General features: G+C 44.6%; 3 protein-coding genes across 3 annotated transcripts; 2 read left to right on the top strand and 1 right to left on the bottom strand.

Annotated features, from left to right (window-relative positions):
• The first annotated feature begins 13,755 nt into the window (after nt 1-13,755).
• On the top strand, nt 13,756-16,913 carry LOC125533135 (probable WRKY transcription factor 31). Its single transcript, XM_048696895.1, has 4 exons — nt 13,756-14,010; nt 14,131-14,238; nt 14,688-15,329; nt 15,385-16,913. Exons 1-4 carry the CDS (start codon nt 13,756-13,758, stop codon nt 16,162-16,164), a joined length of 1,785 nt encoding a protein of 594 aa, XP_048552852.1. The 3' UTR covers nt 16,165-16,913.
• Nucleotides 16,756-20,373, bottom strand: LOC125529503 (GTPase ERA-like, chloroplastic). Its single transcript, XM_048693920.1, has 9 exons — nt 20,007-20,373; nt 19,536-19,681; nt 19,267-19,407; nt 19,077-19,190; nt 18,864-18,989; nt 17,729-17,827; nt 17,538-17,639; nt 17,155-17,235; nt 16,756-17,061 (listed from the first exon to the last, which is right to left on the bottom strand). Exons 1-9 carry the CDS (start codon nt 20,314-20,316, stop codon nt 16,975-16,977), a joined length of 1,206 nt encoding a protein of 401 aa, XP_048549877.1. The 5' UTR covers nt 20,317-20,373; the 3' UTR covers nt 16,756-16,974.
• A 164-nt stretch (nt 20,374-20,537) lies between these two features.
• On the top strand, nt 20,538-25,456 carry LOC125529510 (pre-rRNA 2'-O-ribose RNA methyltransferase). The gene is made up of 11 exons (XM_048693925.1): nt 20,538-21,109; nt 21,205-21,252; nt 21,350-21,505; nt 21,597-21,646; nt 22,338-22,500; nt 22,598-22,659; nt 22,796-22,982; nt 23,073-23,162; nt 23,422-23,555; nt 23,906-24,038; nt 24,158-25,456. Exons 1-11 carry the CDS (start codon nt 20,636-20,638, stop codon nt 25,211-25,213), a joined length of 2,553 nt encoding a protein of 850 aa, XP_048549882.1. The 5' UTR covers nt 20,538-20,635; the 3' UTR covers nt 25,214-25,456.
• Nucleotides 25,457-26,655: the final 1,199 nt, after the last annotated feature.

The raw sequence follows: 26,655 nt of genomic DNA on the forward strand, positions 1-26,655 counted from the left end.
ATTCCAATGATGGGCTTCCTCAAAATGCCCTAGGTCTTCGTGAGCAAGCAAGTTGGATGCACACCCACTTAGTTTCTTTTGTTGAGCTTTCATACACTTATAGCTCTAGTGCATCCGTTGCATGGCAATCCCTACTCACTCACATTGACATCTATTGATGGGCATCTCCATAGCCCGTTGATACACCTAGTTGATGTGAGACTATCTTCTCCTTTTTGTCTTCTCCACAGCCACCATTCTATTCCACCTATAGTGTTATATCCATGGCTCACGCTCATGTATTGCGTGAAGATTGAAAAAGTTTGAGAACATCAAAAGTATGAAACAATTGCTTGGCTTGTCATCGGGGTTGTGCATGATTTAAATATTTTGTGTGGTGAAGATGGAGCATAGCCAGACTATATGATTTTGTAGGGATAACTCTCTTTGGCCATGTTATTTTAAGAAAACATGATTGCTTTGTTAGTATGCTTGAAGTATTATTATTTTTATGTCAATATTAAACTTTTATCTTGAATCTTTCGGATCTGAACATTCATGCCACAATAAATAAAATTACATTGAGAATTATGCTCGGTAGCATTCCACATCAAAAATTCTGTTTTTATCATTTACCTACTCGAGGACGAGCATGAATTAAGCTTGGGGATGCTTGATATGCCTCCAACGTATCTATAATTTTTTATTGTTCCATGCTATTATATTACCAGTTTTGGATGTTTAATGGGCTTTAATATACCTTTTTATACTATTTTTGGGACTAACCTACTTACCAAAGGCCTAGTGCAAATTTTTGTTTTTTTGCCTATTTCAGTGTTCCACAGAAAAGGAATATCAAACGGAATCCAAACAGAATGAAACCTTCGGGAGAGTTATTTTTGGAACAAAAATGATCCAGCAGACTTGGAGTCTAGTCAAGAAAGAAGCGAGGAGGCCACGAGGCAGGGAGGCGCGCCCCCCACCCTCGTGGGCCCCTCACAGCTCCACCGACGTACTTCTTCCTCCTATATATACCCATATACCCCGAAAACATCCAGGAGCACCATGAAACCCTATTTCCACCGCAACAACCTTCTGTACCCGTGAGATCCCATCTTGGGGCCTTTTCCGACGCTCCGCCGAAGGGGGAATCGATCACGGAGGGCTTCTACATCAACACCATAGCCTCTCCGATGATGTGTGAGTAGTTTACCGCAGACCTTCGGGTCCATAGTTATTAGCTAGATGGCTTCTTCTCTCTCTTTGGACCTCAATACAAAGTTCTCCTCGATTCTCTTGGAGATCTATTCGATGTAATTCTTTTTGTGGTGTGTTTGTCGAGATCCGATGAATTGTGGGTTTATGATCAAGATTATCTATGAACAATATTTGATTCTTCTCTAAAATCTCTTATGCATGATTTAAATATCTTTGCAAGTCTCTTCGAATTATCGGTTTGGTTTGGCCTACTAGATTGATCGTTCTTGCAATGGGAGAAGTGCTTAGCTTTGGGTTCAATCTTGCGGTGTCCTTTCCCAGTGACAGCAGGGGCAGCAAGGCATGTATTGTATTGTTGCCATCGAGGATAAAAAGATGGGGTTTATATCATATTGCTTGAGTTTATCCCTCTACATTATGTCATCTTGCCTAATGTGTTACTCTGTTCTTATGAACTTAATACTCTAGATGCATGCTGGATAGCGGTCGATGTGTGGAGTAATAGTAGTAGATGCAGAATTGTTTCGGTCTACTTGTCACGGGCATGATGCCTATATACATGATCATGCCTAGATATTCTCATAACTATGCGTTTTTCTATCAATTGCTTGACAGTAATTAGTTCACCCACCGTAGAATTTGCTATCTTGAGATAAGCCACTAGTGAAACCTATGGCCCTCGAGTCTATCTTCCATCATATTATTTTCTTATCAACTTGCTATTTCTATTACCGTTTATTTTACAAATCTTTATTTTCCAATCTATACAACAAAAATACCAAGAATATTTATCTTATTATCTCTATCAGATCTCACTTTCGTAAGTGACCGTGAAGGGATTGACAACCCCTTTATCGTGTTGGTTGCGAGGTTCTTGTTTGTTTGTGCAGGTACTATGGGACTTGTGTGTTACCTCCTACTGGATTGATACCTTGGTTCTCAAAACTGAGGGAAATACTTACGCTACTGTGCTGCATCACCCTTTCCTCTTCAAGGGAAAACCAATGCAAGCTCAAGAGGTAGCAGCTCACAAGGCTTATGCCGTCCTACCTGGCCAAGGTAGCGCCCGCGCATAACCTTCCCTCGTTGGAGGCACCGGCGAGAGGCACAACAGTAGATGCAGTTAGGACCCTCCCAAAAAGGCAAGTGTGGTTGCACTGGTCAGCTTGATATGGTGGCACCATGACTCAGCCAATAGTTGTTCAAGTTTAATTTAATCCGGTTAAACTTGAATGCAATATGCTGAGTCATGATAAAATAACATGATGCAATTACAATGCATGAACATGATATCAACATGAGCATGAGGGTACAACATAACTATCCACCATATCAACAATGAATCATATCCAACTGAGCATGGCATAATGACGAGCATGAATATCACAAGTACAACACTACTCATTGTATAACATGACCACTAACATCAACAATAAATACCATGCAATAACACATCAATAATATTACCGAGTAAACACTTAACCAATTAACAGCAAAGGAACAATGCATATCAACGGTACTCGGTAACCGACGTTAGTCATGCACCGAAGAACATGACCAACCCAACATGTACTACTATCAAGAATGGCAATATGAAAGTAATACTAGCAAGTAAAACATGATAACTGAGTGCAAGAAAACATAGCATGACGGTAATCACCGATCCATAAGCATCACTGAAATAATGATAGCAGTAGCAAAACAAACCTACAGTTATTAAAGATTCAAGTTGAAAACCAAAGCTACTGCATGGCTATCATGCAAATGGTGGTTGTGGCTTGCCTAGGGATGAAGAAGGCTCTGGGAAGATGTGCGGAAACATCGGAGAAAGATTCGCCGGAAACACTTCTATCTCGAAAAGGGGCTGGTTAACGGCAAGGGAAATAAGGTCATTTCCAGTATGTCAAACCATAGTGAAAATGATACCAACAGAACGGGCTCGACGAGACAAAGATGTGGTCGTTGGATTCACCTTAATCGGAGTCTCGAGCAAAAAGTTATAGCCCGACAAAGTTCAGGGACCAATCTGTAAAAATAATCTCTACAAACAGGTCCCTGACTGGAAAACAGAAAACGTATTCTCAGAAAATACGTCTTCAGGACGGATAAAGCAGACGCACAATACACTTACTTCACGCAAAAACGTACTTTCTGAAGTACGCTTCCACTTATCCACGTGGACAGTGGCGGGGCCGGGCTCCTGGGTCGCGTACAGGTGGGGCCTGCCGTTGACTCTTTCTCCTCCCTTCTCTTCTCTTCTTCCTCCCGACGACGCCCGCGGGGCAGAGAGAGGGTGCCGGCGCCGGCTCTCGCCTGGCCGACTGCGGTCATCCCCCGAGGTGCTCCGGCCACCGACGTGCTCAGGGGGAGTACGGCGTCTCCGTCCCACCTGAGCATGGACGGCGACGAGGCCCTGAATGGCGGCGGCGTGGGCTCCCGCGGAAGAGGCCTCCGGCCGATCTTGGCTCTGGATAAGGGGTTGCCCCGAGGAAGAAAGGAAGATGGGGGAGGCTTCGCCAGTATCCTGGGCTTCTACTAGTGAAGAAAGGAGGAGCGGAGGGGCTAGGCAGGGCTCCAATTTAGGAGGAGGCCGAGGATAGATACGGCGGCCAGGGGCGATGAGGAGGGGCTCTTGAGCTCGGGCTAGAGGTGGGGAGGGCCTAGATGAGTGCAGTGGAGGCGATGGTGTGCTCGGAGTGGCTCGGGGTGGCCTTTATATAGGCGTGGCCGAGGAGGGGAGGCCGTGGATGCGTGGCCGTGGCTCGGGTGCCGCCTCTCGTGTCCGGCCACGCTCTGGCGATGACCAGCGATCACGGGAGGGCACATGAAGGCGACAAGGGAGGGAACGGATGAGCTACGGAGGCGCATAGGGAAGGAGGGGCCGAGGGGCGCAGGGGAGAAGGATCCGAACGCCATTAATTCCTTGTCAGCTATAGCTCGCTCGTGGGCATGCGCCGATGAGCACCAACGGAGAAGCAGACGGAGGGGGAAATGGCTCCAAGAGGACGACGATGACGCGGGGAACACGGTAGACAGGCCCGTGCTCGCTGAGACGCCGAGCAGAGAAGGGGCCCGAGTAAGAAGACGCTCTGGACGCGGCCAGTGCGTGCCAAAACGGTGGTCACCGCGTGCACTGGTGCACACAGTGCCACACTATCTCCCAAATGGTGTCTAGGGTTTAGTCCTTCCTGGGTAGGTTCCAACTGCGGTGGTAGCTCGGTCAAAGACTCCGTGGTGAAATGGTAAGTGAACTCTGAAGTTTACTGCAGTAAACTTGATCATGAAACAGTGATCAACTGAGGTGAGATTAGAGGCAAATGAGTTGTCTGGTAGGTTTAGGATAGGAAGGACTATAGTCCTGGTAATTATGAGATGATTAGGACAAGCATTTAATATAGTTGCTTAACAACCACATAAATTTGTCTAGAAACAAAATCAGGAAGAACCACTCACATAGAGTGATGGATTGAGCTGAAAATGAACATGGCAGGGTTATTTGGTCATGTGAGAGTGCCACAAAAATTTCATACCATTTGGCCAAGCCAAAATGGTACTTCCTTCATACAGCACCTCTTTGGACAGAAACTTACGAAAAATCCTGAGGAAATATGGCTAGATGAAATATGCCAAAATTTGGTAGAGATAGGTTATATATGTAGGGTAAGGCCTAGGAAAAATTTCAGACACAATGGAGCAATATAGAATATACTTGCTTCACTAACTGAAAATTTGGACAGAAACAAAGAATTGATGCTCATCTCACAAGGATGTATTTAATGAGCTCAAATCTTGAGGAGGGCTTTGATTTGATAAAATGAAGGACCATGCAAAATTTCAACTCATTTGGGTTAACCTAGCTAGTACTTCCTTCACAACCAATTCCCTTAGACAGGAACTTTGAAAAATTGCTCAAGAATATTCACTAGGCAAATTAAGTTTAATTTTGGCATGAGGCAATTATTTGGACCATAAAAGATGTCCAAAAAGTTTGGGGTCAATTGGGAAAAGGTAAATTGCACTTGCTTCACAATCTGCCATTCAAGACAGAATAGGAAAAGAATTAATTGAGCATGATGAGGAACAAGGAAAATGAAATATTTTGCCATGTTTGAGGAAGATATGACCCAAACAATTTATGAGAATTATTTGGGAATTTTAGGACTGATGGAAATATAGGTTGCTTCACAACCTAGGGCAAATTGGGTTATTCCTTTAAAAGGAATATGCCCAATAAAAAGAATATTGGGATTGGTCCAAGATGGAAATGGCAAGGTCTAGGAATGGATATGGGTATGAGAAGCCACTCTGGAAAAAAAAGAAGAGGGCATCTTCTTCAGTTTCAGACCACACAACCACGGAAAAAGAAAACTCACGCAAAAACTCAGAAAAACAAAAGAAAAAGAAAGGGCCAAAAATCAGGCTGTGACATAAGAGCATAGCCAGAGAACTCTATAACAGCAAGATCAACCCTCTTGGCTTCAGAAAAACCATGGATGCGAAAGATTTGATCACACTTCTCCTCCCACTCAATATATGCATCCAGATCCTCTTTTCTCGTGAATGATGGCACATGTAGCTTCACTCTTGCTTGGTTGTCATGGTCATCTTGACCACGACGGTCATAATGATGACCATTGCGACCAAAAACAACATCATGACGAGGCGTGGAGTAGGGTTCATAGTCCCCCATGCCTTCATCTTCGTCACCATGCTCGGAGAGATCTTCAAGGGAGAGGTCATCACCATCATGTGCAGCTCATCGCCGGTGCTCAGCGACAAACCCACAGGGGTCATGGCCTCGCCCACGAGCTTCTCCTCCATGCAGCCCACCCTCACGGGTGGCAACAAAGTTGCCATGCCTCCGTTCAGCACCAACAGCAGGGGCACCCTGGGCAGCAGCTCCTACAACTCTTCCATGCCCATCGTGATGGTCCTCGGTTCTGTGATGTCGCCGGTTGTCGACGGCCAGCGAGGTAGCGGGACTGTGTTGATGTTGATCCACATTGCCCGTGATAGGAAGACGGCCTCCGAACATCCTTCGCATAGCTGCAACTACACTCTCCTCAATCATATCACCAAGTGTTGCGCGAGTTTTTGGGAGATCATCTTCCACATGTTCATGTCCATGTACACTCGAGTTGGATCCTGTCATGTCAACTCTCGGAAACAAGTGGACAAAAGAAAAAAATATATGTGGAAAACACTCAGCTCACCTTCTTGCTTACCCAAATTCTAATGATTCCTTGGTGGTTGTGCGGTGGTAGAAAATCAGGAGTGGAAGGGAGAATGAAAGGAAGGAAGCTGACGGTTTCTAGGTGGATCTGGGTGGGGTAAAATGGGGAGGGCTAGTGCTAAGATCCAATCGATGCAAACCAAATAAACAAGAAAAATTTGCAGATCCTTGCACCACATTTGAGCTGCAACACTTGCCACTACAACTTCTGATATTTCTCACCCAACTGAATATGATTGCACACTTGCTCAACACTTTCTCTTCTCTTTTTTTCACTTTTTTTTGCTTTTTTCCTCTCTTTTTTGTAGTACAAAAGATCTAGCAACAAGACTAGAAGAAAACAACATCAACTTTGGATAGAACTTGGTGCAAACACAAAGAGGAAAGCAAACAACTACATCTCAGCAAACAAAGGCTTGGATTCTTTTTATGGCTTTTTGGCTTTGGACTCTAGGACGGGGAAAACCAAACTAAAAAGGATAGATCTAGCTACAAGGATACAGATCCTACCGTGTAAACCTTGCTCTGAATACGAGATGACGCGACATCGTCTTCAGAGAAGAGGGTGTTCAAGGGAAGGTCCGATCTTCACGGCGTAGGATCGATAAAAGGATGGGGATAACTAGCTGCAAGCAGCCAAAAAATGGAAAATAAGAGATTATGACCCGATGAGGAGGATGCTCACCGAAGCTTGCAATCCGAACATTCACCGATCCACAACTCGCAATACTACCCCACACAACCACGCTCAAGTCGTGGAGCACGGGATAGGTGTAATCCGCAAGGGAAACCACGAACTCTAACCCACACAACATGATCTAGTCGTGGAGCACGAATTAGGGGCAATTTCTCAAGGAATCACGAGAATAAGGGTAACAAGAGCTATCCAATCTTAGGAGGAGTCTATGTCTTTGCTCTTTGATAGAAATGGCAAAAGTCCCCAACGAAGGGAAGAGCTAGCCTATTTATAATCGGGACAACCCCCTGGATAGGTTTGAAAACAAACTAGCTTTGGAACCGGCTTAGGTGTGAAAGTGAACCAACTTTGGTTTGACTAATTGGCTTCGAGACTTAAAGAGGTAGCTTCTGGAAATCTCTCGTCGGAGGCGGTTGGTAGTTCCCAACCAAACATTGTTCACTGGGGTCGAACAATGTTTCCTTCAGCAGCAAACTCGAGTTATTGGAACCTTTCGCAAGTTGGGATATCCAAACTCGTGTAAAACAATGTTTCGTCAGAATCGAAACAATGTTTCTTCAGCGGACAATTCGTTTCTTCATGAACTCCTAACTTTGTTTCTTCACCATAAAACATTGTTTTACATGGACTGATATGTGTTTGTCCTTGTTCGACATTGCACCTGAGTTCAACCAACAACAAAGGAGGTGAAGGCACAACCATGTTTTCAAGGTCAAACGATAAACTTAAGTTAGCGTTCACCCGATCATGTATTTGCATTGCGTGACTTCTTGTGATTGGACCGTTGATGGTTGGGATGTCCTCATCACCTAGCTCTACCTGTAATCATGACATGCATCTGTTTGCTTGTATTTACTGTTTCTCCCCCCTCTTCTCTCTGGTAGACGCCGAGACCGCTGCTGATGCCCCTGTGATCGACTACATCGACGACAATCCTTCTTCCCTTTGAGCAGAGCTTCCAAGCAAGCAAACCCCCCTTCTTTTGTATTTCTTTTCTGGATTTGAAACTACTCATGGAAGCCTCATAAAAAGTTAATAAAATGTTTGAAACAAAATTTGAACCTCAAAACACTGAAACCATTTGTTTCTAGCCTTTTTTAAGGGAACTATTTTTCTAGTCAAGACAGGAAAATATAGAAAAGCCAAACCATAATGGGCCAAAGCCCATCTATTCTCCCCCATTTCCTTTTTAGGTCACTCTCCACCTTTTCCCCTTTTTTGAGGCATCCATTTTCCATTTCTTCATGTACCCTCCACCACCGAATGGGCCAAACACCATCTTTCCTTTTCATCATCCTTTATTTCTTTTTTTTTCAGTAAATGTGCATAGCCTAATAAACTAAACGAGGCTAGTATGAAACCTCCTCTTCTCTTTTTTTTAGCAAAACTCGCCTATCGCGAGACCTATCGTCGCCTCGCCTCAAGCGTTGGGGTGCCCTTGCATTAGTGGGTCGGCCCATCTAAATGGTTTTGGAAGGTACTTCAAATTGATTTGGATCGGGTTTAGAACACCGCATGCATATTTTGTAAACTTAGAAGAGGAGAAAAAATCACAGAAATGAAATTAAATCTTTATGTACCGACCCCTAAGAAAATTATTTGGGATTGTGAACTGCAATAAATCATTTTATCCACTAATAGTGGCCAAATTAGATTTTTATGTGTTCCTCTCATCATTTTCTAAATACATACCAAAATTTTCCAATACAGGTTATACAGTTTTCTTATATGAGTATAACATTTTTATGCATGTTGAACATTTCTCAATTGATGAGCATTTTTTCAAAGCATACTTGAACATTTTTTTCAAATAAATGTTACAAATTTTTAATACGCATGGAACATTTTTTTGAACGCTATGAAACAATTTTTAATACTACGTGAACGTTTTTCTACATTGTACAAACATTTTTATGAAATGTCACAAACATATTCTTGAAATGAGTGAAAAAAAATTAAGTTTCACAGACATTTTTTGAATGGTACAATTTTTAAAAAAAATCTAACATTATTATTTGTTGTATAAACAGTTTTTAAAATGTCACAAACATTTATTTAAATGCGTGAATTATTTTTCTGAATGACACAAACATTTTTTTCCAAATTACAATCTTTTTCTACATTGTGTAATGTTTTTTTTGAAAATTTTACGACATTTGTTTTGAAACACATGAACATTTTCAAATGTCACAAACATTTTTTTGAATGATATCTACATTTTTAAAAAAAATTGTGCACACATTAATTTTACACTCCATGATTTTTTTTAATGTGCAATGAATACTTTAAAAATTGTATGTAAATTAATTTGAAATATGTATATTCAATTTTTTTGAGAGTACAAACAAAAGTAAAAAAATGAAAAACTAAAAAGAACAAAACGAACGAACTAACTAACTTTGACTGTAACTAACGGATAGCCCACTACTGCGTCGTGCAGAGGCGAGATGGATGCTCCTCTTGGTGCAGGCGAGACATATGCCCTCCCTTAAAAACATCCCAGTCTTACAAAATTACAGGTAGCTAGATGAAACCCACATGTTACAGTTGGGATCGGTTGCAATATATTTCAATAAAATTTGATTGTATGAAATATAAATATTTAGATTGCTAACATATGAGCCAAAATTAAAAATACAAACATACTATTATATTTGATTATGTATCTCTATACGAGTGCAGCGATTCGGTGCCCAGGCTCATCTGCACCCGGTCAGAAAAAAATTCAAAACAAATACTAGAAAAAAAATCCACTTTTTCCTATGATAGAAAATTTATTGCGTGAGGTTCTCTCCAAATTTTAGCTCATTTGGACTTCTGAGTAGCTCTCAGCAAAACCGACAAATTGGGTCAAAACAGTACGTGAACAGTAAATTGTTTTACAAACCCTGAATTTTTCTTTTTTGCTGAGAGTTGCTCAGTTGTCCAAATAATTTGTAAATTAGGGCGGACCTCACGCATCAAATTGTCTACCATGGGACAAAAAATTGATTTTTTTTAATTTTCCTAGTATTTGTTTTCATTTTTTATTCAACACGGGTGCATATGAGCCCGAGCTCATAAAAGGATTTCTCTCTATATCTCTACTACTAAAAAGAACGTAAGGTTCCCATTTCACATCTCTTTCGTCTAACCTTCCATATATACGTCCCACTTTTTCCTTATCCTCTTTGATTTTTTCCTCCCATATTTGATTTTTTTCTCCCATCCATTCAATTGTCTCATATTTATCTCTACTACTAAAAAGAACGTAAGGTTCCCATTTCACATCTCTTTCGTCTAACCTTCCATATATACGTCCCACTTTTTCCTTATCCTCTTTGATTTTTTCCTCCCATATTTGATTTTTTTCTCCCATCCATTCAATTGTCTCATATTTATCTCTACTACTAAAAAGAACGTAAGGTTCCCATTTCACATCTCTTTCGTCTAACCTTCCATATATACGTCCCACTTTTTCCTATATCTCTACTACTAAAAAGAACGTAAGGTTCCCATTTCACATCTCTTTCGTCTAACCTTCCATATATACGTCCCACTTTTTCCTTATCCTCTTTGATTTTTTCCTCCCATATTTGATTTTTTTCTCCCATCCATTCAATTGTCTCATATTTATCTCTACTACTAAAAAGAACGTAAGGTTCCCATTTCACATCTCTTTCGTCTAACCTTCCATATATACGTCCCACTTTTTCCTTATCCTCTTTGATTTTTTCCTCTCATATTTGATTTTTCTCCCATCCATTCAATTGTCTCATATTTATTATCTTACCAAAGTAAACACATATTTTGTTGGCAACTCATTAAATTCTTACCAAATAAGTGCTTAACAATAAAATCGCAGATAAATCATGGCGATTGCATACAAAGATTTGGTAAGATTTTAGCGTATCAATATAATAATATACATGGCTTCTCAAAAACATTAATACAATAATAGACGTGCAGTCAGGGGCTAATCTACTAGAATGTTTATACTCCCGTTGCAACGCACGGGCAATTTTCTAGTATACTACTTAAAAAGAATGTAAGGTTCCCATTTCACATTTCTTCCCCCCACCCTTTAGTCCAACCTTTCCATGTACATGATAATCTATCAATCGCCTTAATTTACTTACCTTCTAAACCAATTCCACTTTAATTTACTTACCAAATTTCCAATCAAAATATAAGGTAATTCATGGGCAAAATTACATTATTATTGACAGGTAACTCACAAGCATGGACATTATTCTAGTAGTTGTAAAAATTTATTGAATATTAAGTACAATAATATAATGATTTCCCTCCATAGATGGTTTCATGTTGAGGTGGGCCTTATCCTATCCATAATGTATGGTGATCTGGCATGCTTGCATGTTGAGATAAATAAGTTAGTGAGACGACCCTCTTACGTATATAGGATTACTCTTACTATCTTTTCATTTCATGAAAATGCTTAGAATACTGCCATCTACCTTTTTATTTCATTTGGATGCATGTTGTAAGTAAGACTTAATCTATTTATTTAACAAACAAGTGTAATTAACTATTAATCTCTCATGGGAGTATATTCGATTTCCTATATCTTGAGCATTTTAAATCCAAGTAATCAATTCCACTTATATTGGTCTTAGTTTTAGTGTATGGTGTGAATTTCATATCATGATCATGTTGATACCTTGGTCATAGCTAGTTTTGAATGTCTTATTCCCTAAAGAAAATAGTTGTAAATGTCTTAGTGCAAACTGTGAGAACCCACACGAAGTTAGTGCTTTTGTTGTTTGAAGTAGGAAAATCAATAAATTGTTAAAATAGACACGGGGCCATAAAACATAGGCTCACCCATAGGTTGTTAGGAATGCCTGCACCATGCTGATATTTCCGCTAATTTTAGCAGAATTTGATCTAGACCAAATTTAGCCAGTTATAGATAATTTGATATATTTCTATTTTTATTATATTCTATTTAGGATCTTGAATCTATTAAAAATATATTATGTGCTCATTAATAAGGTGATCATTCTTTTTTTTTTATGTTGGTCATTTCTTCATTTAAGATTGTCTATAGGGTGCTCCTCCAATACTATCATTCCCACCCTCGATTGTTAACTTGCAAGCTTATTGAGTAGTTTTAACTTCTAGTCCCTCCGTTCCTAAATATTTATCTTTCTAAGGGAAATAAGTGAATCTACACTCTAAAATATGTCTATGTACATCCGTATGTGGTAGTCCATTTAAAATATGGGAAAACTTTGTTTTTGCCACTCTAGTTTTTGCCAACTTTGCTTATGCCACTCTAGAATTTGACATCTCACTTTTGCCACTCTTAGCTTTTGACAATACATCACAAATGCCATTCCGTGGCAAAAACGATAATTTTTCATTTCACTTTTGCCACTCTTAGCTTTTGACATGTATCACAATTGCCACTCTAAATTTTTTGTTTTTGCCACGGAATGGCAAAAGTGATATATTGTCAAAAGCTAAGAGTGGCAAAAGTGAAATGTCAAATTCTAGAGTGGCATAAGCAAAGTTGGCAAAAACTAAAGTGGCAAAAATAAAGTTTTTCCTTAATATCTAGAAAGATAAATATTTAGGAACGGAGGGAGTAGAACTCAGACCATTTCCTCCATGGTAATAGGAGCATCTTTCATGTTGGTGGTTTTCATGTTTTAAGATAACTACTCACCGAAGTAAGCAAAAGCTAGAAGTTCTTGCTTAACGTAACGATGAGATACGAGGCCTACAACCATAGTGTCGCGAACGATGATACACAGTGTGAAATACCATACCCGAAAGGTGTGGACATACGAAGCCGACCAAAGAGATTGCCAATGGAACCCTGGCCCACACTGACCGGTGCCAATGTTGTTACTCGTAGGCGTTAAGGAGCAATGCGTCATTTTCGGGACCTTACCGTCATCATAGAGATGTCCCGGATACAGCCAGGGTATCAAATCACATCGTATTGTGTCGTATGGTACCTAAGGGTGGGAGGAGTACATCTTGATAATACGGGGCAGAGGTAATATTTGCTTGGGATCATGTTTTGCTAGAGTTTTTTGTTTTTTGAATGTAGAATGCAGTTTGGGTAGCCATGTTCCATGAATTCGTGGAAGAAGTTGTCAACTGACGACCGGGGTCGCTGGTCCGTGAATAACAAACAATCTGAAACAGAAGAGAAGCGGTAGCCCCCGTTCCCCCGGATCACCAGGGGCATCGGCGACCGATGCGATGCGAGTCGCGGCGCCGGTTGACCATTTCGCTCCCCCCTCTCTCTCTCTCTCTCGCTGGGTCCGTCCGGCTGCATGGCATGGCATGCGACGCGACGCAATGCGAGGTCTCCTCTCCTCCCACACCCGCTCTCTGCGCTGGAGCTGTGGACTTCCCCCCTCTCTCCCCAGAGAGAGGAGAAGAAGAAATCGTGGATGCTCCTCCCTCTGGGTCTGGGTCTGGCTCTGGCTCTGACTGCTCAGGTCAATGGTCGCCAACACTGCCTAGAATGATGGACTCAGATCGACCCGCCACGCGTCCCCCTCCGCCACCTTCTTATACCCGAAGCCCCCCTCCATCCACCCATCCGCCCACGGTCTCCCCTTCCTCCTCCATCGATCGCCATCCGTTTCTTGATTCCTTGTTGCTGTCAATGGATCAGTCGTCCTTCGTCGCCGCCGGCCTCAAGCGCAAGAACGCCGCCCTCGGCTGCGGCAGGGAGCTGCCCTCGGAGGCGGTGGGGCTGGGCTACGGGGCGAACGACGGCGACGGGGAGCGCCGGGTGGTGGTCGGCGAGATGGACTTCTTCGAGACGGAGATGAGGAAGGAGAAGCGGGACAAGAAGGACCATGCCGCCGCCGGCGCGGCGGACGGCGATCTCGGCATGAAGCCCGACCTCACCATCGACGTACGTGTGATCCGCCGATGCGTCGTGTGGATCGAAACGTATTTCCCTAAATCTGATTGACCTAACGTCTGTTTCTGGATCCATGTGCGATGGATCGTGTTGTTCTTGATGGATCTGCAGATGGGGCTGCACGTCGGGGGCCGGAGGAGGAACAGCGGCAGCGAGGAGTCCACCGTCGACGACGGCGTCTCCTCCAACGACGAGGACCACAGGGAGGCCAAGGCCGAGGTAATTAATCTCCCCGGTGCGCTTGGTATACCTAATTAAGTCCCACATTTTCAAATCAACTAAGATCCTTTTTTTCTCCAACAGGAAATCAACTAAGATCCTACAAAACATGAAATGAAATTCAAATCCAGAAGATCGTCTATAACAGATGAAAACGAGCCAAAAACCCTACATTTTTCTCTTAAAATATATGAACTAGATCGCAATTATATTGTGACCCATAATAAGTTGACAAAAAATGCGTTAGCCACACAGAAAAATAGTCAGGTTGACTAAGCCGAAGCCGTTTAAGATTTTTTTTCTAATGCCTAAATGGACTTGCTTTTTCTTTAATTAAAAAAAGTATAGAGGCACTTAAATATAGAGGAAGCAAAAAAAACGTTGACCTGTTTGACTTTTATTTTTAGACGACTTTTTTGACTGTTTTCTGTGCCTATGGCTTTGACCAGTTAGCGGCCGCAAAATCGGAGCTGGCGCGGGTGAACGAGGAGAACAAGCGGCTCAAGACCATGCTCGCCAACGCCAACACCAAGTGCAGCTCCCTCCACATGCAGATCGCGCTCATGCAGCAGCAGCAGCAGCAGCACAGGAGCAGCCATGGCCACGGCCACGCCCACCAGTTCGAACCGGAGAAGAGGGAGCAGCAGCTCCTCCTCGACGCGGGGAACCACAGCCAGCTGGTGCCGAGGCAGTTCATGAGCCTCGGCTCCTCGTCGTCGCCCGACGAGCCCCGCCCCGCCCGCGGCACCGACGCGTCGCCGAGCAGCAACCCCCTCCTCGCCGTCGGCCCCGACGCGGCCATGGACTGCGCCGGATGCCATGACATCGTCGGCGCGGGCAAGGCGGAGCTCATGCCGCTGCCGTCGTTCGAGCACCACGGTCACCACGAGAGGGGCGGCAGCCCGGAGGCCATGCAGGGCTGGCTGCCTAGCAAGGTGCCCAAGTTCCTCCCTGCTGCCAAGGGACCCGAGCCTCCCCCGCCTGAGGCTGCCGCCGCCGCTGCCACCATGCGTAAGGCCCGCGTCTCCGTGCGCGCCCGCTCCGAAGCCGCCATGGTACGTGCGCTCCTCGTCCTCGTCGTCATCCATGAAGCATGACATGTTATGGCTTGTGTATAATTAAATGTTTCTGCCGACGGTGTTGCAGATCAGCGACGGATGCCAGTGGCGCAAGTACGGGCAGAAGATGGCCAAGGGCAACCCGTGCCCGCGCGCCTACTACCGGTGCACCATGGCCGCCGGCTGCCCGGTGCGGAAGCAGGTGCAGCGCTGCGCCGAGGACCGGACGGTGCTCATCACCACGTACGAGGGCAACCACAACCACCCGCTGCCGCCGGCGGCCATGGCGATGGCGTCCACCACGGCAGCCGCGGCCTCCATGCTGCTGTCCGGGTCCATGCCCAGCGCCGACGGGCTCATGGCGGGCGGGTCCAACTTCCTGGCGCGCGCCGTGCTGCCCTGCTCCTCCAGCGTGGCCACCATCTCGGCGTCGGCGCCGTTCCCGACCGTCACGCTCGACCTCACGCAGACGACGCCGGGGCAGGGCGCGTCGCCGCCGCGCGCGCCGGAGCCCGCGCAGCTCCAGGCGGCGCTGGCCGAGGCGGCGCGGCCGGTGTCGCTGCCGCAGCTGTTCGGGCAGAAGCTGTACGACCAGTCCAAGCTCTCCGCCGTGCAGGCCGTGGCCGGCACCAACGGGGACGGCGGCGCGCAGCTGGCCGACACGGTGAACGCGGCCACGGCCGTCATCGCGTCCGACCCCAACTTCACCGCCGTGCTCGCGGCCGCGCTCACCTCCTACATCGGCAGCAGCAGCGGCAGCGGCAGCGCAGGAGGTGGCGCCACGGCCGCCGGCGGGAGCAGCGGCACGGTGCAGCCGCTGGTGAGCAGCGGCGGCGATAGCTGCAGTAGAGACGACACGGCCGGCTAGCTTGATCAAGAAGACCTTGGTCGTTTGCTCCCTTCCAATTTTGCTTCTTTTTGCTTGGTTCAGTCAAATTTTGATCAGGGTTTAGTCTTGGCATTCTCTTTTGGTTAGTTTTGCACACCGCCGATCTCCCCTCCGGCGGCCACCCCGCCGGAATCGGAGGAGATGAGAATTTTTTGCTTGGGCATCTGCTCCTTTTATTAGTTCATTTTGTGTAGGTGTAGCAGCAGCGGCAGCAGCAGCTTTGGGGTAACAAAATTTTGTGGTAGATTGATGAGAATATATGAGGTGGCTTTAGTTCAGACCTTCAAATCAAGATGCTATTCAATCAAGATAAACTGTTTTTACTGATGATTATCTCGAAGATGAAATTAACCTCAGAACTCTGCTCCTGTGATCCCACAGACCTGGCCTGAATTTTGCAAAGCGTCCGTTCACATTTCGAAGCAGATGAACACGGGCAGACAAATTCATGGAACCAAACAGCCTGAAAAGGCGAGGCGGATACCTGGGGGTTTGGCTCCATGAAGTGTAAAGCAACTTCAGCAGACAAACAGAGGATTGAAGCAGCACTGCAGGCTATCTACAGGGACAGAGCTGAAATATGATTTGGATGTAGAAACAGCTATTCCATAGTACACCAGATGTCTACATCAAAATTTGGTAAGAGTTCCTGACTAATAACTGATCTAATTCAACCTGCATTTCAGCACCTAAATACCTCAACTCAACAGGGGAAGAAGAAAAGAAAAGTAAAAAACCCGGGCTATTTCCTACTCCCACGACCTGATAAGCAATGTGCCATGCTTGTATTTATAGCGCTTGAATCTCCCCACCATAGCCGTAACGTTTCAAAAGCCGTTCATCTTGCCGCCAGTTTTCCTTCACCTTCACATCTATCTGTTCAAGACAATAGTATGTAGTGATTAGAAACTGCTCTACAACTATAGCAGAGGGGGTGATCATGCGACAGAACAAGGAAGAAGTTATGACCTCAAGATAAACCTTCTTTTGAAGGAAATCTTCAATGTCAAGCCTTGATGCTGTTGCCAACGTCTTTATAGCTTTCCCATCCTGCGTTTGAGAAATATAGCGGATGATAGTTTTGCTCGTTAAAATATTCAAGCTAGGAACTGTTTGATTCCATATATATATCTTCTTATTTATGACCCAATTCCTTTTCCAACAATAAGATCAGCCTTACTTCTGTTTCATCTATTCAAAACTTTGTAGAACAACACATACATTTAGTAATTCACGAAATTCCCAGAAGGTAGTTTGTGCAAAATCCCTCAATTTGTTGTTATGCTTAACTGAATTTGTAATCCTGAAATATTCAAGACTGCACATGAATGATTTTTTTTGAACTGCTTTACCTTCCCAAGTATAATGCTTCTTTGTGATTCCCTCTCAACAAGTATCTCAACTTGAATAAAATCCTTGGCACTAGGCCTGCTTTTGTAACTTGTAACATTAACCTATCATAAACAGAAATTACATCACACAAACAGGCTAGCAAAACGGATAAGCTTATACACTAAACTGAGGAAATCACCAGAAGATATACCTGGCATGCGTATGGAATTTCCTGCCTATATTGAAGAAAAATCTTTTCCCTCACTATTTCCCCCACAAAAAATCTCTCGGGGTGTTCACTAGCTATGTCCTGGAACAAAGAACATGCACAACATATTTAGTGTTTTATAATCTCAGGACTTGCTCCCTGTAGCCAAACATCGAAATGAACACCTGGAATGCAGTAATAGACCATCTAATGAACAAACATGAAACTACCTTTAACAGATATGCCAAAAAACTGTAAAAACAATATCTAGCCAACAAAGGCTCCAGACTATGATTTTAGCATCATAATGACTTCAAGTAGAGAAGTTGTGTGATGGAATAAAGTTTAAAGCTGTGGGATGATTACTCTACAGTAACAGGTCAAAAAAAAAGTAGAGAAGTCATGAAAACCCATATCCTCTATTTGGAAGAATATTTCTGCACAACTGATTTATAATACTCCCTCCATCCCAAAATAAGTGTCTCAACCTTAGTACAACTTTGCACTACAGTTAGTACAAAGTTGAGACACTTATTTTGGGACGGAGGGAGTAGTAGTTAGTCAAACGTGCTGATTAAAATTATCATGCCTCCGAGTTCACAGAGTCAGCTTATATAAAGCTGTCTCGGGAATCAGAACTGTGTTACAATGATGGTAAGATTCTCAATACTAGGATCATCTTATAAGATAATGTGGTATTGGTTTGCAACTGATGGAAGCAATTGAACTCACAGAACAGTTAACCATAGCTTAACACATTATTCAGTGTGCAAAATAAAATATGAAGAAAAAAAAATGTAAAACTACCACATCGCCTACACGATAGATTGATTAGTACATCTCAGTAAAAGAAAGACTGATCAAAACAACAATTGCAGGATTCAAATTTGGCATGAGCACGTCAGCAATCAGGCAGACATTCTTAACCAAAGTGGCAGAACCGCTGATTATTTTGTACTATCAAAAGGTGTTGATTCTTGCAGATTAAGGCCAAGGAAAATAAATAAATAACTTGTGCATGTTACTAAATTGCATTGCACATTTCTACTTGATTTGCTAGATCTACATGATAAAGAAAATGGCTGTCCATCCATAGTACTAACTGCTTCAGAAAATTTTGCATCTTCCATAATGATACCTTGGGGTAGTAGGCAGGACCCAGTGGAAGCTTTGACAATATCCACTCCTTGATATCAACCACTCCATGACCAAATTTAGCACTTATAGGTATAACATCGTCAACATCAGTGAATTTTTGGTACCACTGTGAAAAGAGTTGTCAAGAAATAAATACCGTCGTATACAGAGGAAATCACAAAAACCATCACTTCTATATTGTTCAGTTTTATACCTCGAGTTTCTTTGCGATTTCTCCGGGTTTTATCATATCTTTCTTGTTGAGTACCAACACAACAGGGACCTTGGTATCTTTGTTTCCCACACCCGCTTCCAGCATATCATCTATCTAAAACCAGAGAGGGAATGTCAAGCAAGGTAGACTCAAGACATTGACCTGGTTCTTTATTTTTGCCGACAGTTACCTTTTCGGGCAGTTTGGAAGCATCAGCGACGACAATCACACAGTCCGCATTGCCAATAGCGCTCTGGACATTCTTCATCATCATCGAGTCTAGCTTGTGCATTTCCTTCTTAATGACGCCTGGCGTGTCATAAAGTATTATCTGCAAACTAAATGATAACTCGGATCAGCATTCAGAAATCGTCATGATATCCTCTGTGGACAGACACATTGGTTTATACCGCATTTGAACCGAACTCTACAGGTGCTTTGGAGACTAGAAGGTTGTACCTGGTATTCTGGTTCCGAACATATACCAAGAATGCGGTGACGTGTGGTCTGTGGCTTGTCCGTTACGATCGAAAGCTTCTGACCCACAATTTGGTTTATCAGGGTGCTCTTGCCGACATTCGGCTTCCCCAACACAGCAACATAACCTGTGGAGACACACAGCACAGACTCACAATATTATAACATGGCAATTGTCACTTAGAAATTACAAACCAAATAAGCTGTTTCCTCTGAATTCTCCCGGAATCTTGTAAAAAAATGTTTGGCAGGAAGCACTTTTCCCCCCCACTTAACTCATTTATTTATGCTGCACAATGACAAATTCCTGAATTTTACTGAAACCGAAAATGCTACCGGGCGCATTTGACGCATCATAAACACTGAACACTGAAATAATCTACTTGGTCAGGGAGTGCTGAATGAAATCCAGCTAAGTACAAAGGAAAGCGCAGAGAGAAGGAGAAGGCTCACCGCTGCGGTGGTTGGCGCAGAGCGCCGCCCCCAGCTCCTCCGACTCGTACTCGTCCAGCAGCGCCAGGCTCCGGTCCGGCTTCTCGATGAGCTCCAGCCGCGGCCTCGCCATCTCCTCCTCCTCCCCCTCCTCATCTTCAACCACCGCATAGCTCACACCCCCACTCGTCGACACAGCCCCCGCCCCCCTACTCTCGCGCCTCCCAGCGCAGATACCGCTCCGTCCTGGCGCGCACGGCGGTGTTGAATACCGGCGGCGGGGGAGGCGCGCCGGCGGCGCGGCTAGCCGGAGCGCGAGGCCTAGCTCCATTGCGCAGAGCAGAGGAAGTGAATTGGAAGTGACACCGGAGGACGAGGGGATAAGAGAGAGACGCAGAGCAGAGCGTTTTGATTTCCCCTCGCAGCCCAGGCCCAGATAAGCAAAGGCCCATTCCACGCCCACACCCAAAGAGGCCCATACACAGGCCCATCGGGCCGTCGCGGCTCAACCGTCGCCGTGAACCCGACAAAACGGCCGAGGCAGCGAGGCGGCCGAGCAGAACCCAACCCCCCGCAAAAACCCTAGCCCCATCCCCTCCCTCCCTCCCCCTCCTCCTCAGGCTCGTCGGCGGCGGCGGCGCGCGGCGGCGATGGGCAAGGCGAAGGGGAAGCAGAGGCAGGACAAGTACTACCACCTCGCCAAGGAGCAGGGGTACCGGAGCCGAGCGGCCTTCAAGCTATTACAGCTCGACGCGCGGTTCCGGTTCCTGCCGACGGCGCGGGCCGTGCTCGACCTCTGCGCGGCGCCCGGCGGGTGGGTGCAGGTGGCCGTCAACCACGCGCCCGTGGGCGCCTTCGTCGTCGGCGTCGACCTCGTGCCCATCCGCCCCATCCGCGGCGCCCACTCCCTCACCGAGGACATCACCACCTCCAAGTGCCGCTCCGCCGTGCGCAAGCTCATGGACTCCAAGGGCGTCGCCGCCTTCGACGTCGTCCTCCACGACGGCTCGCCCAACGTCGGCGGCGCCTGGGCGCAGGAGGCCACCACCCAGTCCGCCCTCGTCATCGACGCCGTCCGCCTCGCCACCATGTTCCTCGCCCCCAAGGGCGCCTTCATCACCAAGGTTTGACAGAGGACTTGCACCGCGATTGTCGGCCCGTTGATCCCCTATGTGAAGTGCGCATATCAAACTCACCTGTACTTTTCCTTCTTCAACAGGTCTTCAGGTCCCAGGATTACAATGCTATCATGTTCTGTCTTAAGCAGGTGTGTATTGAACGCAGGTTCTTCAAGTGCTTGTGTTGTTACTTATGTATTTCGTACTAGTGTGTTGACACATGAAACAAACCCATTTGCATTTCAGCTGTTTGAGAAGGTTGAGGTGACCAAACCTAGTGCGAGTCGTGGCACGTCCGCTGAAATTTACATTATCTGTCTCAAATATAAAGCGCCTGCAAAGATTGCTCCAGAACTTCTTGATATAAAGCACCTGTTCAACGTCGAACCTGAGAAGAAGATGGTAGGCTGAAACATTTGTCAGAGTTACTCAATCGATTTCTCTTTTTTATATGTGTTAGCATCCCTTTAATGTTACATTTTTGTTTCTGCAGCCTAGGGATGTACTTGGTACTAATAAAAAGGACAAAAGACAGCGTGAAGGGTAAGTATGCCTTCGTATGTCCGCAAATGAGTTTGCACGGTCATTTTTCTTCCAGTACTGCTTTTCTACCACTCAACAAATGCGTTGGTAATGAGGGTCATGCTACAATAGTTTATTTGTATTTCAGTGCCTCATAGAATGGCTGGTGTAACGATATAAGATTTAGAGAACATCATGCTTTGCTAGATCTATAATTTTACCACATATTGGTTAAAACCCATGAATTTATTACATCGTCTTCAATATGGAACTTTTCATACAGTGACTGGCTATATTGGTGCATTTGCTAGTGTAAACAAGACAACAGCACAGTGAACTTATGTTCAGATCTGGCATGCCTTCTCCCTTTCTCACACTAAGGGTAACAACATATTATGCAGTGGTGCATCACATGTGTGAAAACATTTCTTTGCATATCTTGGTAGCAGTCAGCCACAGTGTGATTTCTAGAAACTAATTGATGCCTGTTTTTTGCTAGTTCTGTTTGTAGGGTCAAATAAGCAGCTAGTCATTTGAAATTTGACCCTGATAACATTCCTCTTTTATGCTATTTTATTAAGTGGTTAATGGTAAAGAATTGAAATTATCTGAACATCTGGTCCTTTGTATTGTACTTTCAAACTTTGAATTATATAATCCACTCTGGTGGGAGATCCACATTTCTAATTTCTGTTGTATGTGATTCATTCAGGTACGATGATGGAGTCACAGTATTGAGGAAAGTTGGTCAGGCATCAGATTTTATATGGTCTGATGCTCAGACACCACTGGAATTTCTTGGTTCTGTTACAGAAATTTCATTTGATGATGAAGCATCTGTGCCTATCAAGAATCATGAGTTTACTACAGATGAGGTAATGGAGTAATGCCTTTGCTCTGCATTCCTGCTGCCTAACTTGTATTCAATCTTAGTTATAATGCTGACTGATTCTATGTTTTGTTGTGTGCCAGATAAAAAATCTTTGTGACGATTTACGTGTGCTGGATAAAAACAGCTTTAAGCATATCTTGAAGTAAGTATCTTTTCCTATTATATTGTCTCATCAAGTTTATTTCTAGATTATGATTATCCAAGCATGTCTATTACTATCAGTGTGTCATGTGGAGAGGTGCCTTTTAATCTCATGAAACTGATATATATTATGTTAGGTGGCGCATACGCATAAGGAAAGCATTGTCGTCATCTTCCCAAGTGACACCTAAGGCTGATGGTACTGTGGTGGAGACCAAGGTCAACGATGATGACCAACTTCTACAGGAAATGGAAGACCTGACGAGTTTCATTGATAGGAAAAAAAGAAGAGATAAGAAGCGTCAATCAAGACGTCGTGCAAAGGTATTTACATTATGAAATATGAAAAGCCTCGTTTGCTGCACGTGGCGTTGATTTGAATTGTGTGCTGATATATCAGTCTCTTCATTCCAGGATAAAGCACGCAAGGCAACAGGAATGCAAATTGATGCTACAGAAGAGGGATATGGTGATCCTGACTTGTTCTCTATTAAGGCTATCAAGGTATCCTGCTGTTTTTGTATTCCTGTCTGTCTTACTTTGCCTTGTACACCACAGAAAGTTCATCATTCTTTCTCTCAGAAGAGTTTTTCTTCTAAGTCATCTAGCCCTTATTATCATTCGGCGAGCACATGTGGAAAAGTGATTTTGGTTCTGATGTAATTTCTCTAAAGTTACTGTCCCAGATTGATGTCTTATTTTAGCTTTTACGTGTTCAAGTTGTCCGTGCTTGCGAACTCAGTGATATATACTTTGTCTATAGGGTGGGAAAGATCTTCAGGCTGTTGAGTCAGCAGAGTATAATGCGGAAGATGGCTCTGGAGACAGTGAGAATGAAGAGACTCAAACTCATGAAGACTCTGATGAGGAAATGGATTCTGATGAAGAACAGCAGAGGTAAATTTTCAGACATCCGCACCAAAAATAATACTCCCTATCATCCATATTACTTGTCGCTCAGTCGGATGATTTAGACGTATTTCAGTGCTAGATACATCCATTTGAGCGACAAGTACTATGAATCAGAGGGGGTAATATTATAGTTTGGTCATACTCCCTCCGTCCGGAAATACTTGTCATCAAAATGGAGAAAAGGGGATGTATCTAGATGTATTTTAGTTCTAGATACATCTCTTTTTATCCATTTTGATGACAAGTATTTTCGGACGGAGGGAGTATAAATTCATCACTTGCAAAATTTACTGTAAAAATTCCAGAGACTCATAACACAACATCTTTCTAATCAGGTATGATGCTCAACTTGAGGAGATGCTTGATGAAGCTTACGAACGTTTTGTGACAAAGAAAGGTGGAGAAGTAAAACAAGAACGCAAACGTGCCAAGAGAATCAATACTGATGCTGATACAGATCTGTTAGAGGTAATAAATGACATTAATCCACATGAATTTTGTCCTCGCCTTTGAAACCCGTTTTTTTATACAGTAGCCAATGGACTCAACTTGATGATAATATATGCTATTATGTTTCAACTTGATAGGGAGGTGAAGATGATGGTAGCGATGTTGACATGGACCAAGGTTCTGAGGAAGAGGAAGATCAAGAGGCAAACCCCCTTTTACTGTCTTTTGATTCAGCGAAGCCAACAAAAGAGCAGACTACAAAGCAGTGGTTCGGTCAGGATCTGTTTGCAGAATTAGGAGCTGACCTTGATGAGAAGAGTGACAGTGAGGATGAAAGAGAGAAGCCGCGTAAGAACTTGAAAAAGAAGGTGGATTCAGGAAAGAAGGAAACCCTGGCTAAAGCACAGCTGGACTCAGGAAAGAAGGAGAAACCGACTAAAGCTCAGCGCCTGCAGCAAGATGATATTGAGATGGTGGCAGCAGAGCCAGTCCGAGCTGCAGATGACTTGTCCTCATCCTCGGATGAGTCAGACGATCTAGATGAGGACATGGACGACGACACCAAGGCCGAAGTGCTGGCCTATGCGCATAAGATGCTGAGGAAGAAGCAGAGGGAGCAGATCCTGGATGACGCCTACAACAAGTACATGTTTGACGACGTGGGCCTGCCCAAGTGGTTTGCCGAGGATGAGAAGAGGCACACCGTGCCCATGAAGCCGATCACGAAGGAGGAGGTGGCGGCCATGAAGGCGCAGTTCAGGGAGATCGACGCGCGGCCATCAAAGAAGGTGGCGGAGGCCAAGGCGCGAAAGAAGCGGGTGGCGGCCAAGAAGCTGGAGAAGGCGCGGCAGAAGGCGGACATCGTGGCGGACCAGAGCGACATCAACGAGCAGTCCAAGGCCAAGATGATCGACAAGATCTACCGCAAGGCGGTGTCGACCCAGCGGCCCAAGAAGGAGTATGTGGTGGCCAAGAAGGGCGTGCAGGTCCGGACCGGCAAGGGCAAGGTGCTGGTGGACCCCCGGATGAAGAAGGACAAGCGGAGTGCCGGGTCGGGCAAGAAGGGCGGGAAAGGCAAAGGCGGTGGCAAGGGGAAGAAGGGCGCTGGCGGCAAAGGCGGCGGTCAGAAGAAAGGTGGGAAGGCTGGTGGCGGTGGGAGGAAGGCCGGCGGCGGCAAAGGGGGGCCGCGTTGAGGGCCGCGTTGAGTAGTTTGACGAGAGGCGTATGGATGAGCAGCTGGGCATGTCGCGCCTGCTGAAAGTTGGATAGCTCGCTCTCTGCTGCCGAAATTTTTGCCTGTCCGGGTAGCTAAGCTGGTTTTGCTATACTATAATACGTTGATGCTATGAGAGCTGTTTCAGTCCGTCAGAAAAGTTTTGTAAGTTACGCTTGTATCGGACGAATTTTCTGGATAATAATTTGTGATTGTGGTTAAAGCCTGACAGTAACATAATCATGACGAGCTTACCTTAAACTTGCTAGCCTTATGGCCTACTAGAAAACAGAGACCAAAAATGAAGCTAGGACACATGGAGCTCTACATATTTGTGTCATGAATGCAATTTTCTCAGTTAACTCGGAATGGAAGAGGTGGTGGCGTGTGCCGTGCGCACGTACGTACCCTGTGAAGAGGAGAAAGCCTTTGGGGGTCGCCGTTTCCTTGTCGGGTGAAAAGAAAGAAAGAAAAAGGAATGAAGCTTTGAATCCCCGGCATAGCGACCCTGGCCTGGATTCCGATTCCCGTCTCTCCTGGCAACTTGTTGAGAGAAGCGAATCCGGATCCCACAGCTTTCGGGCTCCAAGATTTGGAATCCGGCCAGCCAGCCGATGATGATGTAGTGACGGCAAGAGGGTAGGGCATGGCAGAATCCAGTCCGATGCAAGCATTTTGGCAACGATACCGACTAATGATGGCTCACACATAGCCTAAAAGCATTCCCACTTTGCTCTGCTTACCTTAGCTTATATACTCTATTCTTTTGTGAAGATGTTTGGAGTACTAGTCAAGGATCTAGTTATCAAGCCTCAACATCAGATGAACGGATGAATTTTTTAGCCAAAGAATCAGAAGCATACGTGCAGATAGAAAAGCAAGCTTTTCCTGTGCAAGATAACTTATTCTGCACAATATGAGATGCCCCCTCTCTTATCTACCTCCCTTTTCACTTGAAGGAGACAGGACTCCCTGGTCAAACTAAGGATCTGGTAGTATGATTTCGCCAAGCCCGGTGCTAAATTATGATACATCAACAAGTTTATAACAACCTTCGCCTCCTTTTCACTTGAAGGAGAGCAAGGCTCTGGTCAAACTAAGGATCTAGTAGTATGATTTTTGGGAAGCCCGGCGCTGAATTATGATATGTCAACAAGTTTATAACAATCTTGGCGATCCCTGGAACTAGAGGAGTCCAAGATCAAACTGCAGACAAAGAGAGAAAGATCCATGCCGCCTATTTCTCCTCGAATGCATCGTTTTTCGTGAAGAAGAAAGCGGTAAGATAGCGCGAGCGACCATTTCAAGATTGTGACGATTATACTATGTCGGATAAAGTTATGTTTCAGTAATATACATGAGCTGTGTTGCGATGACCCCTCGTAAAGAATACGTAAGTTAACCCATTACTGAACTGGCAAA

Source organism: Triticum urartu, chromosome 1, assembly GCF_003073215.2.
Source record: "Triticum urartu cultivar G1812 chromosome 1, Tu2.1, whole genome shotgun sequence".
Taxonomy (NCBI): Eukaryota; Viridiplantae; Streptophyta; class Magnoliopsida; order Poales; family Poaceae; genus Triticum; species Triticum urartu.

Excerpts from the sequence above, each read along its gene's own strand:
- LOC125533135 (XM_048696895.1), top strand. The coding sequence starts at position 13,756 with ATGGATCAGTCGTCCTTCGTCGCCGCCGGCCTCAAGCGCAAGAACGCC. Across the intron at positions 14,011-14,130 it reads AGCCCGACCTCACCATCGAC|ATGGGGCTGCACGTCGGGGG; the intron begins GTACGTGTGATC and ends ATGGATCTGCAG. Across the intron at positions 15,330-15,384 it reads TCCTCGTCGTCATCCATGAA|ATCAGCGACGGATGCCAGTG; the intron begins GCATGACATGTT and ends ACGGTGTTGCAG.
- LOC125529503 (XM_048693920.1), bottom strand. The coding sequence starts at position 20,316 with ATGGAGCTAGGCCTCGCGCTCCGGCTAGCCGCGCCGCCGGCGCGCCTC. Across the intron at positions 17,828-18,863 it reads GTCCTGCCTACTACCCCAAG|GACATAGCTAGTGAACACCC; the intron begins GTATCATTATGG and ends TCTTTGTTCCAG. Across the intron at positions 17,236-17,537 it reads GAAGCATTATACTTGGGAAG|GATGGGAAAGCTATAAAGAC; the intron begins GTAAAGCAGTTC and ends TCTCAAACGCAG.
- LOC125529510 (XM_048693925.1), top strand. The coding sequence starts at position 20,636 with ATGGGCAAGGCGAAGGGGAAGCAGAGGCAGGACAAGTACTACCACCTC. Across the intron at positions 23,163-23,421 it reads TCTCTATTAAGGCTATCAAG|GGTGGGAAAGATCTTCAGGC; the intron begins GTATCCTGCTGT and ends CTTTGTCTATAG. Across the intron at positions 24,039-24,157 it reads CTGATACAGATCTGTTAGAG|GGAGGTGAAGATGATGGTAG; the intron begins GTAATAAATGAC and ends TCAACTTGATAG.